The 24,548-nt window shown below is 38.0% G+C and overlaps 1 protein-coding gene across 3 annotated transcripts; it reads left to right on the top strand.

Moving 5' to 3' along the window:
- Nucleotides 1-11,717: 11,717 nt before the first annotated feature.
- LOC139478685 (uncharacterized) lies at nucleotides 11,718-21,796 on the top strand. Of its 3 annotated transcripts, none has more exons than XM_071261263.1 (11): nucleotides 11,718-11,929; nucleotides 12,458-12,670; nucleotides 13,607-13,915; nucleotides 17,220-17,438; nucleotides 17,594-17,821; nucleotides 18,873-19,028; nucleotides 19,629-19,766; nucleotides 19,911-20,048; nucleotides 20,481-20,618; nucleotides 20,781-20,928; nucleotides 21,252-21,796. In XM_071261263.1, exons 1-11 carry the CDS (start codon nucleotides 11,800-11,802, stop codon nucleotides 21,343-21,345), a joined length of 1,911 nt encoding a protein of 636 aa, XP_071117364.1. In that variant the 5' UTR covers nucleotides 11,718-11,799; the 3' UTR covers nucleotides 21,346-21,796. The 3 variants fall into 3 exon arrangements, with proteins under 3 accessions (XP_071117364.1, XP_071117363.1, XP_071117362.1); XM_071261262.1 differs by having other exon boundaries at nucleotides 18,849-19,028; nucleotides 21,270-21,796; XM_071261261.1 differs by having other exon boundaries at nucleotides 18,849-19,028.
- The last annotated feature ends 2,752 nt before the right edge of the window (nucleotides 21,797-24,548 follow it).

The raw sequence follows: 24,548 nt of genomic DNA, 5'->3' as shown, positions 1-24,548 counted from the left end.
GGCGTGTCTGTGCACCAGGAAACTTATTGCTTTTTCCGTTTTCGCGTGTCTAGCCGTGTCATACAGAGAGTTGAAAGACCCTATATGAATGACTATTGTGGTATTCACTGTACATTGAGCGTGTTTTTGTTCATTCAGCTGTCATGAGCCATCCACTGAAAGGATGGTGTAAATCCTGGTGTCCATACAGGTAGGAAAGGTACCATAAGTCCCCATGATCCCAAGTGTTGTGATTTATCTTCAGTTGCTGGCGATCTATAACCGTTTCTATATTGTATTGTTACATGTGGTGATATCTCTGTTGTGATTGTTTGCTAGTTCTAAATATTAACCTGTGATCTTCTAGTTATTTTACTGTCCATCGATGACAGGTTTTTATTTAGTCTATATATATGTATTATCATGTATAAGTTCTCGTCACGATATGGCTGAAACATTGCCAATGTGAAGTTAAATATTAACCCCCTCACTCACCTGGCGTTTTAATGTTTTCAAAGTCCGGATACGTTCCCACATCCAAGTACACATATTTAGATAAAGACACAATCGGTTTATCTGACCGTAAACATTTGAGTTATGTTCTGCACCTTTTCTTTCCCCGATTTAGCCACTTAATCTGTTTCCTTGACATAAGCTATTATGGACCTACTGGTAATCATAAGACAACGCCATTAACCTCAGGTTGGTTTATATCTTACACTGCAAACTGTTATAAGCCTCATCGCCAGCATATCTCTATATAGCTTCAGTCCAGGCTCATGGTCCTATATCAAGATTGTGCGCTATGCTTGAGCTTAACATAACTCTGCACTAATGAGAACAAGTCAGGCCGACTTCGAAAATATATCAAATGGTTTGCGGATATAATGGGTATTCAGACTAATAACTGTTCATGTGCTCATGTGAGATTAATGTGATGCTAATAGATATAGTATTCAAACTATCTTCTATAGGACATTTTGGTAGTATTCGACCTGCAAAGATACATAAAAATGAGAATAAAATAGACATGAAAATTCCGTTCCTTGAAAATCTGTTATCGAATAATGTAAATTAAGCTTTAAATACTAGTATCTTTGTTATATGTCCCCTTTGTACTTCAGGCATGCACGTGTACATGTTCAGATAAACTGAAACGTGAAACGACAGATAATATGTTGTGCGACAAAATTGTCTGCATAGAGAAAGCGACAATTAAATGTTATGAAAGGCGTGTACCAACTACACAAGTTAAGACAACTTAAAAATCAGGTTATTTCGATGGTAAGAAAGGCAAAATTTGATAATGCAATAATGTGATAATCGACTCAGTTAACGTACATATAAAATGTCAACAGATTACATTTGGCGTCAAAGTTAAAATAGCTGTGAAAATATGTGTACCAAGTAATTGGCGTTAAGTTAAGGCAACTTAGGAATCAGGTTATTTCGAGGGTAAGAAAAGCAAAATGTGATAATGCAAGTGAACAAGGCAACAATAAATAGTTTACAGGTAAGTTAAACATGGCATCTTGTAATTTCGTTTCTTCTTTTCCGCTAGTATGTTTTTATACTCTTTATGATATAGATGTTGATATAGCCAGTAATCTTAATCAGCACTTTTGTTAACAGGCACAGGTTGACAAAGCAGATAGTCCCTCTTCTTTAACAGAATATGCTTTAACGACATGCGCTCCGAGATCATACATGTAGTTTTCTGTCAGGAAAATATGTGTGATGTCTTCTTGTCAAATGCTTTTACTAAAGTTATTGGACCTGATGGCATTGAACATGTAAACAGATTTATGAAAATGATCGCTTGTAAGATCTTATCTCCATATGTTACTGAATTATTTAATTTGTCTTCCTGACATGTGGAAATAAGTCTACGTGACACCTTTATGAGAACCACACAATCAAGTGATGGGCGTCAGTGGCACGATTATGCACTTGTTGAAAATAAGAACGATATATTAATTTTGAACTAAATCTGTTTTGTACAAATGCAGAAATCCTGCTACTCAAAAGTAAAGAAAAACATTGTATTAGAACTATGTTCATTTCGCAAGGTCATTTTAAATTCCTTTTATAGCTGACTATAAATGTTCATGAGCGTATGATTTGCCAGAACAGGAAATAATCACTGGGGACTAAGTCTGGGCTGTACAATGAAATCACCTACTCTACAGCCCAGACTTAGCCCCCAGTGATTATTTCCTGTTCTGGCAAATGAAATCTGAAGGCGCTTACAGGATGACGAGGACATAAAGACTGCCACAGAGGCGTGGTTAGAGGGCCAAACTCCGTTGTGTACAAATGCAGATATCCTGAAGCTCAAAAGTAGAGAAATAAATGTAATTCCTTTTGTAGCTGATTGAATGATAAATGTTCACGAACTTATGCTTAAACTCTCCAGTCAACCAGCAGAAACATCGACTCAGTTAACGTAAATATAAAACGTCAACAGATTCCACTAGGCGTAAAAGGCAAAATAGCTGTGAAAATTATTGGAACGGATCACTGAAAATCAGTGTGACACTAGGTATTCAGGGGTTAGCATGTCCTGCCCTGCCGGTAGAACTCGTTCATAGTGTACATGGTACACAGTACATAGTGTTCATAGTAGGAAAAGGGTCATAACTCAAAACGACCTATTTACCCGTGCAATTATTGCATAATATCAGCTAACATGGTCGAGTCTCATCTAAAATCACTGTACTGTTTATTTTACGACAACGTTTTAATTAAATAAATCATAAGGCAATCTATATTAACATCTTTATCGTGTTTAGGATGTACGAAACCCATGATAAGGGGTTCGAATCCTTGCTGTGTCCAATGAAAGTAAAGTCAATCTAATCTGATCCAAGCCTGCCATTAACAATTTGTATGTCAAACAGGAAACTCATTTCCATGATGGATCTGCCAAAGGTATTTATGACTTGATCGCTGGAGGCTGTTTTCACAACAAATTAATATATCCGTATAATTCCACTCCATCTACATAACGCATGATGTCATCTATGGCTTCGACTTGACTTCACTAAATATCAACATCCATGTAGTTATAACATGGCACTTTTCCAGCACACCAAGTAATAAATGTAACCAATATTACCACGCCATGTTGAGTGTTTTTTCGTCATAACCTGACAAGATTCTGGATGGATGAAACTAAATACACACACTATATATCGTAAAGAAACTGCCTTCCTTGTCAACAACAGAATATAGTTTTTTCCCAAATCCCTAATCAAAGCCAAATTTTGTTAATGGAATTTTAAATTAAACTAGTATTACCCCAGAGTATCGCCCATGTCTTACTTACTGCTACTTTCTGCTTACCAACATCGCAAGAATCTTTCACATCTTCACTCACACCATGTATGAGTAGGTTGCCCTACCTACTGAAGATAGGTATCTCTTGGAGTCCGTGGCATGTTGTATGTACTGTACTAATTTTGACTACTGTACCTTTGACTCTAAAAGGGTTTACTCGATGATCGGGCAACTGGTGTCATAGGTTTTGGCATATTTTCACAAACACTGGTGCATTGACAAGTTCACTAGATACCTCATTGGTCAAGATGACACCATTTCCGATAATTAGAAACACAAAAGGCAGTGCAATCAGTCGAAGGATCATATCTTTGACGGGTGACCCTGTCGAATTGAGGTCGTACAACACAATTCGCATGCTCAAATATTCAATTTTCGACACATATGCCTTCAAGTTATTTCTTACTGCTTCATAAATCATGATTTTATTTTCCTCCTCACAATATAACAACATCTACAACACTCAGATACCGGCTAACCCGGATGCCATACATTAATCATATAGAAAGGAGATTACATTCAAACTATTTTGCAACTTTTCCTGACTGTCAACGACCTTTTGCAACTTACACACCAATCAATAACTATAATATCTAGACTAGGTTATGTATAAATAGAAATCTCTGCAGGTAAAGTTATGACAGAAGCCTTCAAACGTTGCACTTATTATTTAGGAGATAAACTTTACAGGTGTACATTTGTACTGGTGCTATTCAGGTTTTAAATGGAGTTAACGTTTCTATTTTCTATCTCGGTAAGTCGAATAATATATTTGTAAGAATTTGGGATGGATGAAAAAGTATACTTATCAAGAAAAATATCCGAGCTGTGAAATTTCGTTGTTCTCCATGCTACATGTTTCAATGTGAATATATCAACAAAGATACATAACGTATCTTTTGCAGATGTAATTCTGTCTGCACCTAAATATCTCTTTCCCCTCAATTGAATAAGTATATCAGTAATCTACTTATGAGTTAATTCGTTGATTTAGACAATTTTCCCATGTGATAATGTACATACTAGAGCATTATTACTGTCAAGATGGGACACATATTGTAATCAAGGGTGGCGTAATGTTTGTATGTTTTAATTCGCCCACTCGTGAAATGTCAAGACTATCCATATTTCATCTGTAAACCTTTCAGCGATGGTTGAGACAAAGATTTTGAAAACTATGCAAAAGGGGAAAATAAACCTGTTGAACCGGTCATTTTCAAACAATCTGATGATAAACATTATTTCTTCTTCATGCAACACTAACGTGGAGACACACATAAGGAAAGCTAAAGCTTTGGATTTTGTTGAGTGAGTAAGTGAGTTGTGTTTAACGCCGCGTTTAACCGTATTTCAGTTATATCACGGCGTGTCAGCTTAATGTGGTAGGAAAGCCCGAAGTGATGCAGGTCTCAGACGTTTACCACTTCGGTGTAACCCACGAGTACGGGTATACTGCTGACAAACCTAGAAACATAATCGGGGCGAACCTGGATTCGAACCAACAATCATAGGTTTCTGGCGTGCACAAGGGATGCAACTCTGCACAGCAAATCGCAGCGCCTTAGACGACTGGGCCACCCATGCCCCCAATTTTGTTGAGCGCTAGCAATATAATATGTGATATATGCTTGACTCATCAAGGGGAAATACTCTCTTCATTGTAACTGCAGAATAACTGGATTGTGGTTTAGATTTGAAGCCAGATATGATTGTCAACATCACAAACATTAAAGAAAATGACATGTAAAGGTAGAGCTGTAATCTTTTTTCAACTATATCTATTTCGAAAAAGCTACAATGCAGGATATACATACTAACACGTTACAAAGTTGACAATCATGTTATAATATAATGACCGGAGAGAACGCTTCATTGTGTGAGTTTGGTTAATGACCGACCCTACGATAAACATAATAGTCGATAGCCTTTTCTACCTTACTAATGGAGACGTGTGAAACCACAATTTTGCCGTGAATTAGTATACTTGATTCTGATTGGTCACTTAAAGGTTTCAAATGACAGTAACATCCACTAATTGAAACTGTCAACCTACCGGCCACATTACCAGGAAGCTAATAAATTAAGAAAGTGCTGCTTTGTCAGTCGGTCGGTAAGCACATTTGAATGTAAGTTGCAACTAACATAAATGTTCAGAGCAAAATATATTGACAAAATTGCATTTGTCATTTCATGTCAAAACAGACGACAGGAATTTACAGGATGACATTCTTTCATCTTATCTAATAAGTGACGTGCATTAAAGGATTAACTAGATTCCCATTTTCGAATATACTTTCTAGCGAACCCACAACCAAGGGACCCTCGTAAATATCTTTGAAATATTTTATACCTCCATCATTTAAATTCATAACATATTTGGATGAGTGAACACAGTTAATGTTTATTTATTCAGAACGTATTATCTGCACAGTATAGAGATTTACATTTGTAACGCGACATATGTGGGCATATGGGTGAGTGGAGGTGAAGGTCAATATCTGTGAAATTGACCTCAGAACATCATTGTTCACAATGTCTGTATTTATGATTTGGATTCCACAAGATTTTCTTTTCATTTTGGGTGGCCTCTGTTGAAGGTCAAGGTCCCATGCATCCCAACATCAAACAACAGTCAATGAGAAGGCAGTTTCAATGAGTCAGATATTATATTCAGGTATGTCATCACCTGTCATATGAAATAGTGTTCGAGTACGTGACAAGAATACTAATGTGCGCTGTCAGGCAACTCAACAACCTCTTTATGCAAATTGTGTGTGGCGGGTGCTACCGGTTGGGCAGGACATGCTTACCCTTTTCGCGAATACCATGTGTCGAAACTGGCTTTGACGTTTTATATTTACCGTTATACCATTATGTACCAGATCATATGCCTCCTTGTATCATACTACAACTGATAACTCATTCGAAATTGACAAACTAAAAAAAATAGCTAATGATTAAAAACTACTCAAAAGTTTACATATGATATTATATATTTGTTTGGGGCTTGCAGCAGACTGGTGAACAAGAGTTGGGGGACAGTTTGGCAGGAAAAAATGTTTTTAATGTAGGTAAACACACTCGTTATGCTGTAACGTATGATATGAAAAGTGAAAATCCTTTATACTCGAAGTATTTTTAATAAGCATGAATGGGATAATATATTTCAGGCTGTCAATGTTGTTATATGATAAAGTGATTTCCTTGAATGCTTATTTGTGCCGATTGTCACTGACCGTAAATGATTGACTTCAGTCTGAAAGTGTAACAACAAAATAGATAGTTTATTTTACGTTTAATGAGTTATTTTTCTGATATCGAACGTCTACAATTCTAAAAGGTTTTCGCCAGCCATTGTGATATTCATCAATGTATAGACGATCGATGTTTTCATCTGCAAGGTTTTCTGCGCGAAGAGGCTTGTTCAATTTGAGGTGTGAAATACAACTTGGCACCTGATTTTAATCTTATTTGGACCAATTACTGTCAGGGTAAAATATGGTTTGTTGCCTGTAAAACAATAAGTTTACCAAGTGATCTACCTAAGACTTAAGCGTAAATCAAGAAATTAGAAAGAAATGTTTTTAACAATGTTGCCTGTAAAACAATAAGTTTACCAAATGATCTACCTAAGAATGAAGCGTAAATAAAGAAATAACAAAGAAATGTTATTAACAATGTTTCTATAAAATTCAGTTGGTTAACCAATCAATACAAATCACTGCAAAGGGTGGATGTTCAAATTTTAAATTAAAAGGCAGTACAATTACAATTGCAGTATAAAATACAATAGCAGGTTATAGCAATAAAGTCAGTGATAGTAATATTCACCTAACAACAACTGTGGTCAAGCTTTCAAAATTGTCCTTGGCTGGACATCTAGGATGAAGACACGATCTTCACACAACTGCTAGTCTTGGTGCAATTTGAGAGAGAGTCATGCTTTAACTTATAAAGTGTAAATACCTTCTAGAAAGTTCCATACCATGCTGGATTAGTCTACTGCAGTTCTAGACGATTCCATATTACACTTGACTCAAAAAGCATCCAAACATAGTAAGTTCCACACCACCTCTTACACTAAATGGTAATACATTCCTGACAACTAATTATTGTTGAAACACAATGTGTTGAACTTCTACTTAATCTTAATAGAGACAATATAATACAATTACAACTTTGTTTAACAATATATTATACTGCCATAAAGCATGTTCCAACTGTACATCACACAATGTAATATTGTCAGTGTGTCAGTCATACTATATTCCCTCGTTCGAAAAATAAATATACATATTTCTAATAGTAAATGTGTGGTTTTTGTCATAACTCAGTCAGCGAGTACATGCATATTGTTTTATATCCTAATCAGTGTGACTCTCGGGGAAATATGTTCCTACTTGTGCCAGAGACTACAGCTCCCGACATGGTAAGTACATACTTTCGAGTACATGTTATCTACTATAGTTTATTGTCTCGTTTTGAAGTGTCGAAATACGTAATCTTTCATGGCAGCAGTATGTAGATCTCGCATTTTCTATTCTATCAACAGTTGTTTGCATGGGTATTTCTGACAACTTGCTTCATCACATTGGTCGAACGTTTTCCAGCCAAGTTATTCTGTGCGGTTACACCAACAGGAAAAGAGCATTGTCTCTGTAAGCGGCCGTCCGAGTTCTTTAAGTAGGTCTGAGTAGGTACTTGAATCATGATGTGAAGTTTGTCAGTAACGTGTACAGGTCTCGCACATATAGTAACACTAATGCCACCTCTACATAGATGGATATAATCTCGTGCTGTGTAGAGCTGGTACATTAAGAAACAAACTTGTAGTATTAAACATGCATCGAGCCATTTACGCTACGATCTAATAATACGGTTCTAAGAGTAAACAGATATAGTGAAACATCGGGTGCGTTTTTCAAAGTGGAAAGTGTCAGCTGTAAATTCACCAGTTTTGTTGTTGGAATCAAACGGAACCAAATACATATATATGCTTTATCATATAATGGTTTATAAAGCAGGATAAAGCCAACGGATAAAAACGATATCTGTTGGTGTCATATGCGGATAGAGATGCAAATATCAAAGGTCAAGTAGGGACTACTATCACTGTTTATAAACAAACATGGCGTCGCCCTTGTCATTCGGCGATCGAGTCAGAATTAACCATCGGGAATCTGGATAAACTACAGGGATAATTGCTATCATTATCAAAAGAACAGTCTAATATACTGAAAATCTATGTCTAACTGTGACGAAGCTAGGGCATTTTATAAGTTTTGGCAACTTTGGAGATATAAATTTCGAAACAATTTGGCGAGGGCACGAGGCCTAGCCAAGCGGGATCAGTAGCCATATCTGTGCTTGTAGACCTTTTCGCCTTGAAACCTCCTCCAAAAATTAAAATAGTTGGATTTGGACGAAATATGTTTGAATTGTTACCTTGTTTCGTTTTGTCGCTATGTGTACATCTGACTACACTTCTTATCGTTATGACAGGACAGACCGACTGTCAACAACGTCTGACCGTGGCCGTGACGTCTCATAGACTAGGGTTAGAGAAGCTTTCCTTTGACAAAGGGCAGTTACTCTAACGGACAGACCGATGGATTGCCTCGAAAGGCAATTAAAATCAATTGTTGTTTTGCGTATATGTTGCTTCGCCATGGTATAAGAAACAGATTTCAGTTGGAACTATATTGGCTACTGTCACTGTCCGATTGACACATCACTTACCATGTGACGTAATAAATATTAATGCGCGCATTCCAGGAAAACTCGCAATGTTTCGGTAATGCTTATGAGAGAGGGAAAGCGATTTTGAAGCACAGAATTAAAGAATGACATTATATTATAAAGAGGTTATCACGCTTGTGTGTTTGGGGATGGTAAATATCCTGTATTAGGAATAAACACTATGTATTTAGCTCGCCAAGGCTCGCTAAATACAATGTTTATTCCTAATGCAGGATATTTACCATCCCCAAACACATTCGCGTGATAACCTCTATTTCCTAGTGCTGTCATTCTTAGTCGTGTCAGGATCCGATCCAAAATCATGTTCAATGCATTGGCACAAAATCACACCTGTGTTCCAAATAAAATTTGTATGAACGCTAATTCAGTAAATAAAAAAGAGTGAGTAGACGTATAAGATACGCATTACTGTACAAACGATAACAACAAAATAATACAGATCAATTAAATACTTGAATTTACGTTATAATCCATTTTTGTTCAAGCGGGAACTTCAGCAGAGTTAACATGTTATTACATGATTGTATAAACTTTCTTTCAGTGCAATTAACATAGGACTGAGTAAAATGCTTGTTTTGTTTGTTTGTTTGTTGTTAACGTCTTACTCAGCAATATTCCAGCTAAATGACGGCGGTCTGTAAATAATCGAGTTGGACCAGACAATCCAGTGATTGACATCATTGGCATCGATCCACGCAATTGGGACACGATGACATGCATCAACAAAGTCAGCGAGCCTGACCACCCGATCCCGTTTACGACAAGCATAGTCGCCTTTTACGGCAAGCATGGGTTGCTGAAGATCTATTCTACTCTGGATCTTCACGGGTCGAAAGCAGATGTAACACCAATCAAGAGGCTGTATGAAGATGCCCTATCCCCAGTGCCTGATCCAGCCACCGTTGCATACTTTGAAATTGTGAAATCAGGACTCTACCGTCACAGAAGCAAATGGTCCATGTCGGAAGTACAGTTGTGTGTGAATGATGGTGACGATGACAAGCTACTTGTGTAGCTACTAGGAAGCTGACACGTCGCACGTGGACGGAAAGTTAATTGTGTGTATCAATTGTGGGATCAGTCATGTGCAGTTCACTTTTTGGTGAATTCCGACCCAACTAGTCCCAAACACTTTTTAAATGGCCCCACCTCTTGAAGAAACACGCCGGGGATTAAATGTTGGCCAGCTGATGCACAAGTAGGAATGCACATTCCCCGCACCCTACCTTTTGGTTTTTGTAAGAATTTATAAGACGACGTTTGATGAGGGACTCCGGATATCTTTTCAGATGGTGTTTGCCCATAATTATAAGGGGATGTTTGAAATGAACATCGAGTGTCATGTTATCTGACTGTAGATAGGATCTGTGAGCTAAAGAAACACCGGTCGTGACCATGTACTCAAGATCTCATTAGAGTTTTTGATTTTGACAATTGCCCAATTGCTGAGTATTGGTGCTTGAGGATACTAGAAGTAACACTTTCATTAGAGAAAAATCGTAATGAATGCTTAGTAACATGTTTTTAATTCTTTCATCATGTCCAAGGTCTCCTCTTAGCCTTCTACTGGTATAAAAGTACAGAACTATAAAGGTATAGGATAGCGAAATTCAACGTGAAAGAAAATCTGTGACATATTATAACTGGTCACATTTTAGTGAACTTGACAAGTGATAAGTAATATTCAGGTTACTCCAGTTTGTCAAATTGTAAAATAAAACCGTGATATAAATAGTATCATTTTCATATTGAAATGGGGAAATGTTCTACATTCATTAAAACACCATGGAATATTTTCAAGAGCAAAGGAACACAATTTCTTTTTAAAATGTACACGATCATAATCTGTGTTTATACTTCAGAAATGTTCCACATTTGGAATTGAGAGAAGTGTGATATATGTTGTTCCACGTATGAAATGCCCTCAATATGAACGTCCTCCCTCTAAGCCTCACAACTGTGAGATAGCGGAAGAGGAAGAAAATCATGGCAAATATATATAGAGAACGCAATTTCATGAACAGATGCAAAATTCATATGTCGCACCTTTTCTGTCGCGAAATAGACTCTTTGTATCTTCTTTCCTGAGTTAGCATTTACAATCTGATGAGACCGTAAATATGTCAACACAAGTAGAAGCCATCTGATGTAACAGCGCAGGCGCAGAAATTGTACATGAGTTCCAGCGGAAATCGCCGTATGCCCCCTCCCTACAGTCATACGTTATCACGAAAGCATAAAAGGCTTAACTTGTTTCACGAACCTTCTCCAGAAAGAACGTGCTCCTATAATCTGCAAAATATCTTGGAATCACTACCATGTTAAAGATTCTTCTTTAAAAATGATATTGGAATTATTTATATATATTTATTCTGACAGGAATCCCAAACATGACAAACTAGCTAAAGTACGGGTACAATAAGACTCACATGAAAAAAACATTAAAGACATAAAGCGATTACTTGGATTCAACTTATCCCCTCTGCTTATATCATAGAAATAAAATTTTCCTAAAACAAATAATTATTTGAGTGCGGTACACTGCAATGGCAATTACATTTTGAAAGCTCCTTATGAGATACTAATGACCACTTGGAGTTTAACCCTCGTGTTGTGAAAAGTGGGACAGTATGGGCGTGTGTGTCAACACGACAACAAGCCATTGTCGCGCTTCTGGCCGTATTCCCTTTTCGATAGTTTATCACAGGAACACTAACTTGAATGAAAAACTATATTGGAAGGGACTGCACCTCTAAGAACCAAGCTAATGACGCGCAACCAATAACCTGCCCTCCCATGGCTACGTGGAGCATCGTTTGGCTAATAAGGACGTGTGTGATTCTCTCGTTAGGTAAGTTAGCATGCATGTCATCGTGTTGATATAAATCAGTGTAGTGTTAAGGGTGTGTGAGGTTATAGAAATAAATAAATCTATTTCGTATCCAGATGAATATTGAAACTTGGCATGGACTGAACCATGACTACTTTTGCAAAGTCCTTTTTTAATATTCTCTTAAAAAATCCACAATTAGCCAATGATTGTGCTTTCATGGACAAACGGCCTCTAAACAGACATATATGTGAAATATGAGAAGAAATTAAATGATACTTGACACAAAGTAGACTACAGCTAGACATAAGGACAACTTTTTTAGACTTGTTGGCGGATATATTGTATACATGTGATTAGCCTGCATAACAAACACCGCTTTCACATAGCTAAAATATTGCAGAGTGCTGCGTCAAACAACAAAACACAAACATAACAAACACAATCAACACACAGGATGTATTTACCTCGAGATGAGCGACTAATCATTTACGTTATATTTTCATTGCGTTCTTTTACAATGCTTCTTATATACACACACTGTTATAGGAAGTGGACAAAACACTGCACTAAACAAACCAACATGGATGAGTAGTACCAGGAGAGTACAATACGCCCACACAGCGGTAGATGGGGAGACTGACGCGTACAACGAGTCACTGACAATCCACACCAAGCTGAATGAGCCCAGTGCCTGGTGGAAGGTTGACCTTGAGACGGAGGTTCAGTCTCCATTGATCATCCTCTATTTCAGATCTGACTGTAAGTAATGTTGTGTTAAAGATCTGTCTCTTCAGTGCGTTGATAAATAAGCAGTTGATACATTCTGCCACTGATACCTGTAAAGTACGATGTGCATAACGATGATATGCCACTTCCATAGCAATACGTTTCTAAATATGAAGCATATTCGGTTGGAGTGTATGAATACTTTATTATGTTAATTTAGACTTGTTGTGAAAGAAACCAACATTGAAAACAAAACTTAGGGTTTTACTTTTTATGTGTCCAATGCTAGAATTTTTGTGATTAATGACTTTGGACTAATGAACTCGTTTGGAGTGTATAAATACTTTACTGAGTCGGGTCACGTTTTCACACATGTTTGCAACATCGTTTTAATCAAGTTCCTCGTTACGTTATTTAGAAGTTGCAACAGAAGCGAACCGTGAATGAAACACTTAGGGTTTACCTTTTTATGTGTTCAGTTTTAGATTCTTTTATATAAGTTACTAAGGCTAACATTCTGCGAACTGAATTTAAACAAATCATCAATATAGTAAGTGTATGTAATAATATTGTAAAATGTCATCGCCGTGAACAGCTGTATTACTGCGGCGTTAGGCAACATTCACTCACTCATTTCTCAAATACTTAGCTTTTACCTAAATATTTGTTACAATAATGATTTAATTAACTTGAAGCTTACATCCGTTGCAATCATACACGCATATCATAAATATACTGCATGGCGACTGTCATGTTTCTGATCCTGGCTATTACTGCCTGCAGGTTAAGATGACAAAAGAATATCGAACATTTATGACATCCAAGCTTTTGTAGAGTTGTGTTGGTCATTCCCAATAGTATATACATCACAGGCACCGACTGATGCTCTTTGTAATGTAAAGGAACATACTGAAAATTGTTTTCGTATGCATACTCACTTAGAAGAGTAAACAAGTGCATTATTTTCAGACAAGGCTCGCCGTAATGGGATACAATTTTATACTTCGGTTACAAATCCTGTTACTCCAAAAGACGGAAATCTGTGTTACACGGTCAGAGGACGGAGTGACGGCAGAGATATTCCTGATATTCTGAACGTTACCTGTGATGAAACCCTTCGTTACCTGACTCTATACACTGAGACAGCCAATGACCACAGTGGCCCAGTGTTAGACTTTGCTGAAGTACAGGTGTGGAATACGTACGAATCATACAGCCCTTTCACAGGAGATGACGTTGATGATACTTACACACAGTTTGCAAATATAAAGGCTTTGGGTAAGTAAATAACACATAAATTTCACTTTCCCATTCAATTTGTCTACAGTATATTATTATCATGCTTTATAGCTAGAATGGATGGCATTATCATTAAACCGCCCGCATGTTATCAAAAATGAGCAGGCCACTGTAACTTGATAATGCCCTCATATTGCTTGACCTCGGGCTTCTGCACATGATAATGCCCTGACAAATAGCGTTATCGTGATACCAACCTGTCGTGTTTGTGAATGGAGTTCTTGCATTGCATGCTTTAAAATGTGTTCCTGATTTAAAATGTTTGCAATCCTTCAAAAAAATATGCTGCAGAGCAAAAAACATTAAAACATGTTTAACACACGAAAGTAAATGACATCTGAAGTTTATTAAGAAAACAATACGTGAAAAATGTTGGACTTCTTCATTGCAAACATCAATGTCAAATTTGGGGATAATACATTATGGCAAGAAGTAGCTATCCCATAGGCACCAATTGTGCGTCCCTTCTTGCTGATTTATGCATATACATCGGAACTTCTACTCGAATTTTTAAAATCAAAACACGGTAGCAGATGTCCCAACCAGTCCATGAACACATCAGTATTCATTTCCTTATGATATTCACCAGGTTTCTTTTTCTCCACGAAAACATCCATCAATTAGCCCCAGATCACGAATTCTGGGGTGCAAAACATCACGTTTAACTTTACCTGACAGTATCATGGGTGCTTTTAGTCCATCTGACGGTAGCCACATTAAATCAGTGAAAGGAACACGTGAAGATTCGGGTGGGGAATAGGCCTTCAGCAACGCATACTTTCAGTAGGAGGCGGCTATGCTTGTCATAATACGAGGCGACTAACGGGATCGGATGGTCAGGCTCCATGACTTGGTCGATGAGTCATCGAATCCCAATTGCTTAGATCGATGCCCATGATGTCAATCACTGGATTGTCTGGTCCAGGCTCGATTATTTATTGAACACCATCAAATAGCTGAAACAAACAAACAAACAAACAAACAGTGAAATGATTCTTATTCATCCAGGTCCCATCAAGGTAAATGATCTCGAAGCCATGACCGCAATATAGGCATGGATGGTGCGGAGATAATGTGACATCAAAGACAGGATGGAATATTTTCCCCTGAAAACTGCTCAGTCATCGCCACGTGCAGTGTTTCGAAATCCTATCTTGTGGAGAGCAATAATTGATGTAGTCCGTGAAACTTTGTATCTTAAATTTCCTAAAGAATTCTACTACAAGTCGGAGAACCTTCTGCCCAGAAAGCTTGTAAACAGTTCGCCTTATAACCTCTGTTTGAAAGCTGTCTTATATCCTTTTCTGTCCCGGTTTTGTTTTTGGGACGACCCCTTCTTTACTTGTTGGTATAAAAACCCGAGAGCTTGGTCAGTTCGGTAATACACCCTACCTCAACTTATAATTGGTTCCCCTCTATCTCTCTCAAGTATCAAGAACTTATATATATTTCCTACTACAGGCTCCGTGTTGTGCACCATGGCTATGGCAACATGCATCATTGGAGCAGTGTTGTCAAAAACAAACGCTTTGTCGTTATTTTTCCAAGATGCTAACCTAGAATTTTCTCCAATTGACTTTATTCTATATGTGTACTCACACGCAAAAGAAACGCAAGTGGTTTTACGCAAATAGGTAACAAACACGGAACCATCAATTGATACGAGTTTTAGCATGTAGTGAAGCCTGATGGTGTTATCAATATTTTTGGTTGCATTTTGGAAGCCCCGAGTAAAAACGCAACATAAAAAAACGAATCGCAAAAACGCACCATTTCAATGACTATGTGGGTATCATGCACCCATTTTTTGCGAAATCGAAAATGCACGAACTGTCACGAACTGTCACGAACTGTAGTGGGTATAGAATTGTGGCCGATTCTTGGAACTACCACTCCTTGGTCAACAATGCCACGCCTAACTCAAATTCAGAGAAACCAGGCTATCGGACGTTTGTAAGCTGGAGAGTGTGTCCAAGATGTTGCCCGTCATTTCAACGTTAACATAACCACAATTTACTGTCTCCTGCATCGATACAATGCAACACAGACCTTCCTCGGAGCGTTCGTCCTCGGGTCACCACACCTCGACAAGATCGGCAGACACCAGCGACATCCGTTCCTAACTGCAAGTGAAACTGCTCGAGAGACCATAGGAACACATAATCGACACATTAGCCGGGACACTGTGATCCGACGTCTCCGTTCCAACAACCTCAGATGTCGCCGACCAGCACGTCGTCCTGTTCTCCAACCACGGCATCGACAAGCACGACTTCAGTGGGCACAGGGTCATCAGGCGTGGAGGCGTGACATCTTCTCTGATGAAAGTCGCTTTTGTGTCTCCCATGCAGTCAAAAGAGTCAGAATGTGGCGGCGTCGAGGTGATCGTTTCGCTGACAGAAACGTTGTGGAAAGAGATCCATGGGGTCGACCTAGCGTCATGATATGAGCCGGGATTGGACCCATGTGCTTTGTGAATGTTGGTCAAGGTCGGGGATACGGCGTCACTGTTCAGCGGTATATCGACCAAGACCCCACGTTGTTCCATTTTTTGCACAACATCAACAACACATTTTCCAGCAGGACAACGCTCGTCCCCATGTTGCCAGAGCTACCAAGGCCTTTCTGCAACAACACATCCGTGTTCCACCGTGGCCAGCCCTCAGCTCTGATCTGAACCCCATTGAACACTTGTGGGATGAGGTTCAAAGGCGTCTGCGCAATGTGCCCCCAGTCCCTACAACTGCCGAGTAACTACGCATAAATAAGATGTATACTGCATACTCGACTTGTGTTTCTTTGCGTGTGGGTATATTTCGTTTCAGACTTCCCTTATGTTGACTTACAAAAAAACTGAACTTGCTGTTTTCGATCGTATTTTTTCCACCTGGATTTTCGATATAAATTATTGTAACTGAAAAACTTCAAAACATCAATAGTCACTCGATATTTCAATAGCAACAATCTGTGAAACATTCTTTTCATATGATTATTGAAATGATTTATTTATAATTTTTGTTTCTTGTGTACCGCACCCAGAAATAATCCAGCTATATTACGAATGTCTGAACGAGTCTGGACCAAAAACCAAATACGCACGCCTGACCACACAATCTGGTTAGTCGACTCTTATATGATAAACATGTTTTTCAGGTGGCTGCAAACATGTGGTGGAGAAATAGAGGAGAACAATAATTTACATTATTGTCATGTTTTATGGTTAATAAAGTTTTGTCCTTAACTCTTTATGTATGAAAGAAATATATATTGCGAGTGTGCGCAGTCACAGGTAATGGCCGAAACGTTGCACTGCATAAAGAAACATCGATGAGCAGTACAAGGAGAGTTCAGTATTCCCGGAGAGCTGTTGACGGAGTAACTGATGGTAATGACGAGTCAATGACAATACACACCAAGGAAGACAAACCCAATGCATGGTGGAAGGTAGACCTCGAGATGGAGGTACATTCTCCCTTGGTTAGACTCTTCTTCAGGTATGACTGTAAGTAATATTTCATTGAAGAATCAAATATAACGGTTCTTGATATGTATAATTGTTTGTAATTAATATTTACATCTGTATCGATTGAATGTTGTGACAAAAGTATCAGTCTCATCAAGCATGTCATGTGTAACACAAATACTCACATTTATTAGATATGAAACGGCGTAAAGGCATACAGTTCTACACATCACAGACGGATTCCCCTGATCCCAAGGAAGGTGATTTGTGCTACACTGTCACAGGACGTGCGGATGGTAGAGACATTCCGGATGTACTGTATGCGAACTGTTCTGGTGCCTGGCGCTACTTGACCGTCTATACAGAAACAAATAATGATGGAGGTGGTGCTGTTTTAGACTTTGCTGAAGTAGAAGTGTGGAGTAAGCATGTTTTATGAAATTTCAATTTACTTCCAGCAGATTTGACTGATATAGCGATTCACTTATAATTCTATAACGGTTGATACTATGAAATACAATTATATATATATTTCATGTTGGCATCCATATAGAATCAAATCTAATAAATAGAAACAATGTTGCTGGTTGCCTAATTTAGGACATAATGTCCAAAACTGAAAATACCTCAAGACTTATAATGACAACCGACAAACCTCATCTGCAAACCCCACTGTCCTTGAAAAACATCTTGCATGGCATTTTGATGAATATTTTTAGTTTGAGCTTTTTAGTTGCATTCTAATAGTCCTTGGTATTTTTGTTATCATCATACATTTTAGTTAACATTTCGTTGTTTCATTTCTAAAAAAATCTGTTTCAATGTGTGGATGATTCTCGGAATACGTCTTAGCGGACGTCATTATGTTTATTTAGTTATAACTGCATGATCCAAAATTGAAGAAAATCAAAATACATTTCCTCCATTTTTGTCATATTAAATGAGACAAATAGCACAATCTTACATCATTATCAGTCACGTTTTTGCTTATTGTTTAATAGGCTAAACTATTTGGGGGAGCATGCATTGTAAGCAAAACAGCAAATATAGACCTTATGAAATAGGACAATCGAGGATGTGATCATAACACCGTAATACTACAGACCAATCAACTTGTGCTCTTTCAACCTCATCTATACATAGGGTTGTTGTAGGGTTTTATTCCCCAATGAGTTTTTGAATGTTTGATCCAAGATAATTTTGTTAGGAGACTAAGGTTTAAACAATACAAACAGATGGGGTTAGAAACTTGCTCAAAGTTAGTTTTTGTCCTGAAGGGTTAACCATCGTCTTTATTTCACAATGTTATATGTTCAGCTAGTTGCAAGACAGATGAACATGTCCGATAACTTTCACAACATTTTTAAAATAGAACAATGTCATTTCCAGTTGGCTCAATAGAGTCATTATATATTTCAACTTATGAAATACGTTAGTTGTTATATTTAGTTCCAAAGTCAACGTTTACGACAGTTCTCCCAGGCTGTGCGACAGGACAGAGGTATGGACCTAATTGTAGGAAGTCATGCATTGCTCGACACTGTAAAATGGTGTCCAGTTGTGATGTGACACAAGGTGCGTGTGACGGCGGATGCAAGGCTGGATGGCGTGGAACAGACTGCACACAGGGTAAAACTGTCTAATTATCAGCAGGCATGATTTTGGTTGAATCACTGGAAGGCAGCATGATATGACATTCACTTTTTGGAATTCATTTCTGGAACTTGTTTGTGAACTAGTGAAAATGTAAGAGTCCTTCCGAAACTATGTGAAATTGTTAAATGTCAGTTTTAACAGGAAGTATACAAATAAAACTAAAAACACATGAAACATGAGTGAACAAAGGGTCTTCAGGTAACAAAACACATTTTGGAATGGTAGTCTTATGTTTATTAAGTACTATGTCATAATTATGGTTCCTGTAATAGCTTGACTTTTGTACAATGACATTAGTCACACATGACCTGTCGACAGGACCACTGTTGTGCGGCGTAGGCAACAAACAGTTACGTTTTGTATATGGCAGGTGTGAGAGGCAGATGCTACTGTATATAGCAGAATATCCTTACCCTGTCTGCGAGCACCTGGCGTCATCACTAATCTTCAGTGCTCCAATCATGTGGTTTTCACCGCTGTTTTGCCTTTTATGCTCAGTAGTCTAGCTGTTCTCTGGCTTTGGGTTGCATATTAACCCTGTAAAACTAAGTAAATTTACTATGATGTGCCTAGTTTGCCCTGGTGGTGTCTACGGTGTCGACTGCAGCAATGCCTGTGGTAGGTGTGGTAACAACAGTTCGTGTCACCACGTGACCGGAATCTGTCCAGAAGGATGTGAGACGGGGTGGCAGTTGGATCTATGCAAAGAAGGTGGGTTAATAACCGTAACCTACACAACTCACAGTTTAGTCAAAAGCTACAAACAATTGGTTTTGCTAAGACTGAACATGCCAAACCTTGCTCGTCAACTTCAAGCACATTCCATTTATCCACTGGTATTTATTTCACATTTAGCCTGTCCTAAAGGGAAGTACGGAGTGAACTGTCTATCTGCCTGTGGTCACTGTAATGGGACGTGTGACTTGGTGGAAGGGAGATGTCTTCACGGATGCAGTAATGGATACATCGGTCCTCGCTGTCTACGCGCCATTGGTATATTATCCATTTCTCTGGTTTTCCATTGTAACTTTGTCTTAAGTCTGATCAACTTCGCAACAAAGGAGATCATTCGTATTGGTAATGCTCGTTGAAAGTTGTGTCATCAACATTTATTATTGAATGCCACACAACTCGCGATCTAGACTAAGACCACAAAAGTGTGTCTCCATTAAGACTTATCAAAACGTACACGTCGACTCTAATTTCATCTCATATATCAACTGGAACGAGGAAATACTTTCGTCAACTGAAATATAACAAAACTTACATTTTAATCCATTATGGATCACATTCAATTCCATGTACCCATCGAGAGAAACAATATGTGCACATGTATATCAAATGCGTGTGGCAGTGAGGTCAATTTGGTTACACATATTTATAATGTCCGATATAACTTATGTGACAACAGTGTTTCACATTTAGCCTGTCCTAAAGGGAAGTACGGCGTGAACTGTCTATCTGCCTGCGGTCACTGTAATGGGACGTGTGACGTGGTGGACGGGAGATGTCTTCACGGATGCAGTAATGGATACATCGGTCCTCGTTGTCTACGCACCATTGGTAGAGCTCACGATTCTCTGGTTTTCCATTGTAACTTTGTCTTAAGTTTGACCGACTTCACAACATAAGAGATCATTCGTATTGGCAATGCCATTTCAATGTTGTGTCATCAACTACATATCATTTAATGATTGGAAGAGTCAATCTGATATATATTTTCAGAAACCAAGAACATACTTCCCAACAAAGCGACACAATCTTTTACCAACATAACTGGTTTGGGGGTTCTACTTGGTGGACTTGTGGGTATGGTGCTGACACTTCTGCTAGCTGTTGGAGTGTATCTATGTGTACGCTGCCGAAAAAGCGGGTAAGTGTGATAAAGGGCAATGACTGAGGGTATCACGCGAGTGTGTTTGGGGATGGTAAATAACCTGTATTGAGAATAAGCGTGATGACCTCTTTATCATACAATGTCATTCTTCAATTCTGTTCTCGAAAATGTCTTTCCATCTCTCACAAACATTTATACCTAAGCATTGCAAGTTTTCCTTGAATGTACCTTAAAATATATATCGACAGAGGGTAAGTGATTTCACAGTCGGACAGTGACAGTAGCCAATATAGTTCCAACTGAAACCTGTTTCTTATACAGTGGCTTAACTACATGTGTTTCTCCCGTTTAACATGCAGATTGCATTTGAATCGCAGGTCTACGGAGGAGGAGAAGAGTAAAGACACACATGAATCGCATACCATTAACAAAAGAATCGAGACCCGTGTCTAGAACATCTGAAGGCATCCACTGATAGCTATGGGAACTGCAAATAGTACAAGCTGACAAAAGAAGAATTCGTCAGGAATTGAGGAATGTTGAAACTGACAAAGCATGCATTTTATGTAGACATCTCCACCCATTGTTCTAAAACAGCATACTTACAGGTCATGCCATAGTCTGTTTCTCGTCTCGAAATGTTTCATTTACATAGTTTGCTTTCACTGACTGGTACCACCTTGTACCAATTCCACCATGTTACTGCATGTTCCTCATTATAACGTATACCACTAGTCTTAATAACACAGTACTGTGTAGTTGTAGCCCTTGGTCGTACCATCATCTGCTGATCAGAGCTTCAAATCCCAGATTCCCCCTATGTACTTTTTGTTTTAATGTTAGTAAAATGTTATATGAATACCATATAAAATATGCGTGTAATAAAAGACAATAAATTAGTGTGCGCACCGTATTATTTCTTGTTACAAACTATGGCTATGTCCAGTCTATTCTGATGTGTCAAACTTGTGTGCCGTCAATGTTCTTATGAATATCCATTCAGATTTACTTTCCGAGGCATTATACTATCTGAAATGTAAAGCAGCACAGATTCAAAATATAAACATGTTCTATCATTTATAAAATAACTTCTTACTAATTACTTCAAATTGCATGCGGACACATATGCCACATATTATCATTCGTTTTATATGGTTTGCAATATTTCAATCTAAAATGTTCGACTGTGATATTTGAAATAGAAGCCACAGTTTATGGAGGGACAGCATACATGTATGTACTATAGTTACGAAAACCTCTATATTTTCTGACATGCACGGAGAGGGGAAGGAGGAGAAAGGACAATAAATACTATTTTTTTAAGTAGGCGAGGTAAAGTGATATGGGGTTTAACGTCACAGTCATATGTAAAGTGCATGTATTTCTATGTGTGTCTGTATGTAGTAGTCCAGATTAACACCACCAGCCAAGCAAGATACCATGTCTCATTTTAACACGCATAGTCTGTAAGGATAGGAAGCCCTAAATGGCAGACAGTACAAGTTTGTATGCTTCTGGTACGCAACAAGTCGCCCGATACAAGATCCACACTGGTGACAAGACGCACAACACAACACACGGACATATTAACATACTGAATTGTCCACCAGGAAGGCTACTGGCATTGCTATAGTCGCGTGTACACCGCAGTGGACAGGACAATGGTGTGTTTCGCCAAGGATACACCCAACATTAGAATATGCAGTATAGGGAAATTTATCCTACAGGGCTAAAAGTAGGGTACAAATATGCCCCGACATATTTCTTGTCAATGACCTCCACTCAACCGATTATCAGTCATGATGAAATAAAATGATTTGAACCTTTTGATGATCTTTCTAATGCTAAACTAAAGCGTGTCTAGTTTAGAGCAATAATAATGCGATTTATAAATTGAATTCATAAACCATTAATTGTGTCACAAACATATGTAATTAGATATTGCGAAATAACGTGATATGCGGGAATAGAACGTATGTATAAAAACCAATTGAACATAATGACTAAAAGAATATTTGACAAATGTCGATCTTAATTTGGAAACTAAAATATGTTAACCCTAATGTTGCCTTTATATAAACGAGAAACATACCCATAGTTATAAGAACTTTCCACTACAAAATCCCCACTATATGTACAGGTATGTGTCTGTAAATTACTTTCAGATAGTGATAATACCAGGTGTTCGCGAAAAGGTGCACGTATCATGTCTCACCGGTGTCATCCGTCACAAACACAAGCAAGGGCAAGTCAATTGTCCACCTGAACACATACATGAATGTGAGTTGAATGCCTTTTGTTGACAATTTATACAATAATCCATTTCTGCATCTCAATATGAGTATGTCAATGTGTAGACAAAAGAATGTGCTTCTTCAGAAAAATAATAATGGATACGGTTTAAACTTAGTGTTTTAAAAGGAAATATGGTTGTGCTTAATTATGTTCTAGGAATATATATATATATATATATATATATATTGAGAGGTATAGACAAAGTTCTTCCCAAGCCATCTTATGAGTGAATGAGTGAGTTGGGTTTAACGCCGCTTTTAACAATATTCCAGTTATATCGCGGCCTTCTTATGAAATAATTGACATAGCTTTTGCAAATAATGCGAAACACCCCTTTCCATAATCGTACGAAAAACTCCAACTGAAAGCAGAGTCCGTTGTACGATTCCGAATATGGAATACGTATATGTTTATGTATCACAGAGGTGAGCTTATCATGCCCCGTCACAAACACGTGCAAAGACATGTTTATTTACCTGAAGGCACGGACACGTTCAGTGCAAGTCCAAATAGAGAATTTCAACTGACATCATTTGCTGCTGATGCGTCAAATTTGCAAATGGGCCCCACAAAATTAATGTTTGCCATATACGTTTTACGTTTTATAATAGCCGTACTGATGCCTTGAATAGGCAAATAATCGTTTAATTCAGTTATTTTATTCATGTGGCTATACTCAACGGTAACAAATGAATTACTACCGTAGAATGATTAAATCATATATCATTGCCTGGACGATCCTATGTGGCCACATTTTGTACGACAATATTATAATTCACGTTTTGACTCAATGTAATCATCAAATGTAATTAGGACAATACCCTCGACAGAACATCGCTTCGTTAAGTAAGTATTAACGCATTAGATCGACTGCTGAAATATATACCCGTTTCTCTTAATCAGACAGTAGAGTGTACCAGCTTTTCCCTCGACAGTGAATGCATCTTAGTTTCAATGTTAGTTTTTCAGGGCAGAGTGAACATAGAGAGTTTTGCAACAGAACCTGAATTTCGCTGGTGAGTGTGCTCTTAAAAAGAACTGGATCGCGCAAATGCTGTCGTGAGAACTGATCCATGTTCATGTAGGAACGTGACTGGTGGAATACTCGGATGTAATATATTGGTCATTATAAATTAGTCATTAAATAACAACATCGCAGTGCTTGACGGTGCCAAGGTCATTCATGCCTAAACTCCACTATAAAATATTACGACCAAATTGCATAAATTATTTTTTTTTATTGCAAAAAGCAAAGAGTGGCAAATAGACACATTGATAGTAAATGACATTTCTGATATATATAAATATATCCAGTGAGCAATACGTCACATTTACAAATCAAACAATCTATTTTTGGCCAA

Source organism: Haliotis cracherodii, unplaced genomic scaffold (assembly GCF_022045235.1).
Source record: "Haliotis cracherodii isolate W230 unplaced genomic scaffold, xgHalCrac1.p SCAF_4, whole genome shotgun sequence".
Taxonomy (NCBI): Eukaryota; Metazoa; Mollusca; class Gastropoda; order Lepetellida; family Haliotidae; genus Haliotis; species Haliotis cracherodii.
The sequence above is the reverse complement of the archived record's forward strand: the minus strand, read 5'-3'. Positions and strand labels throughout refer to the sequence as shown.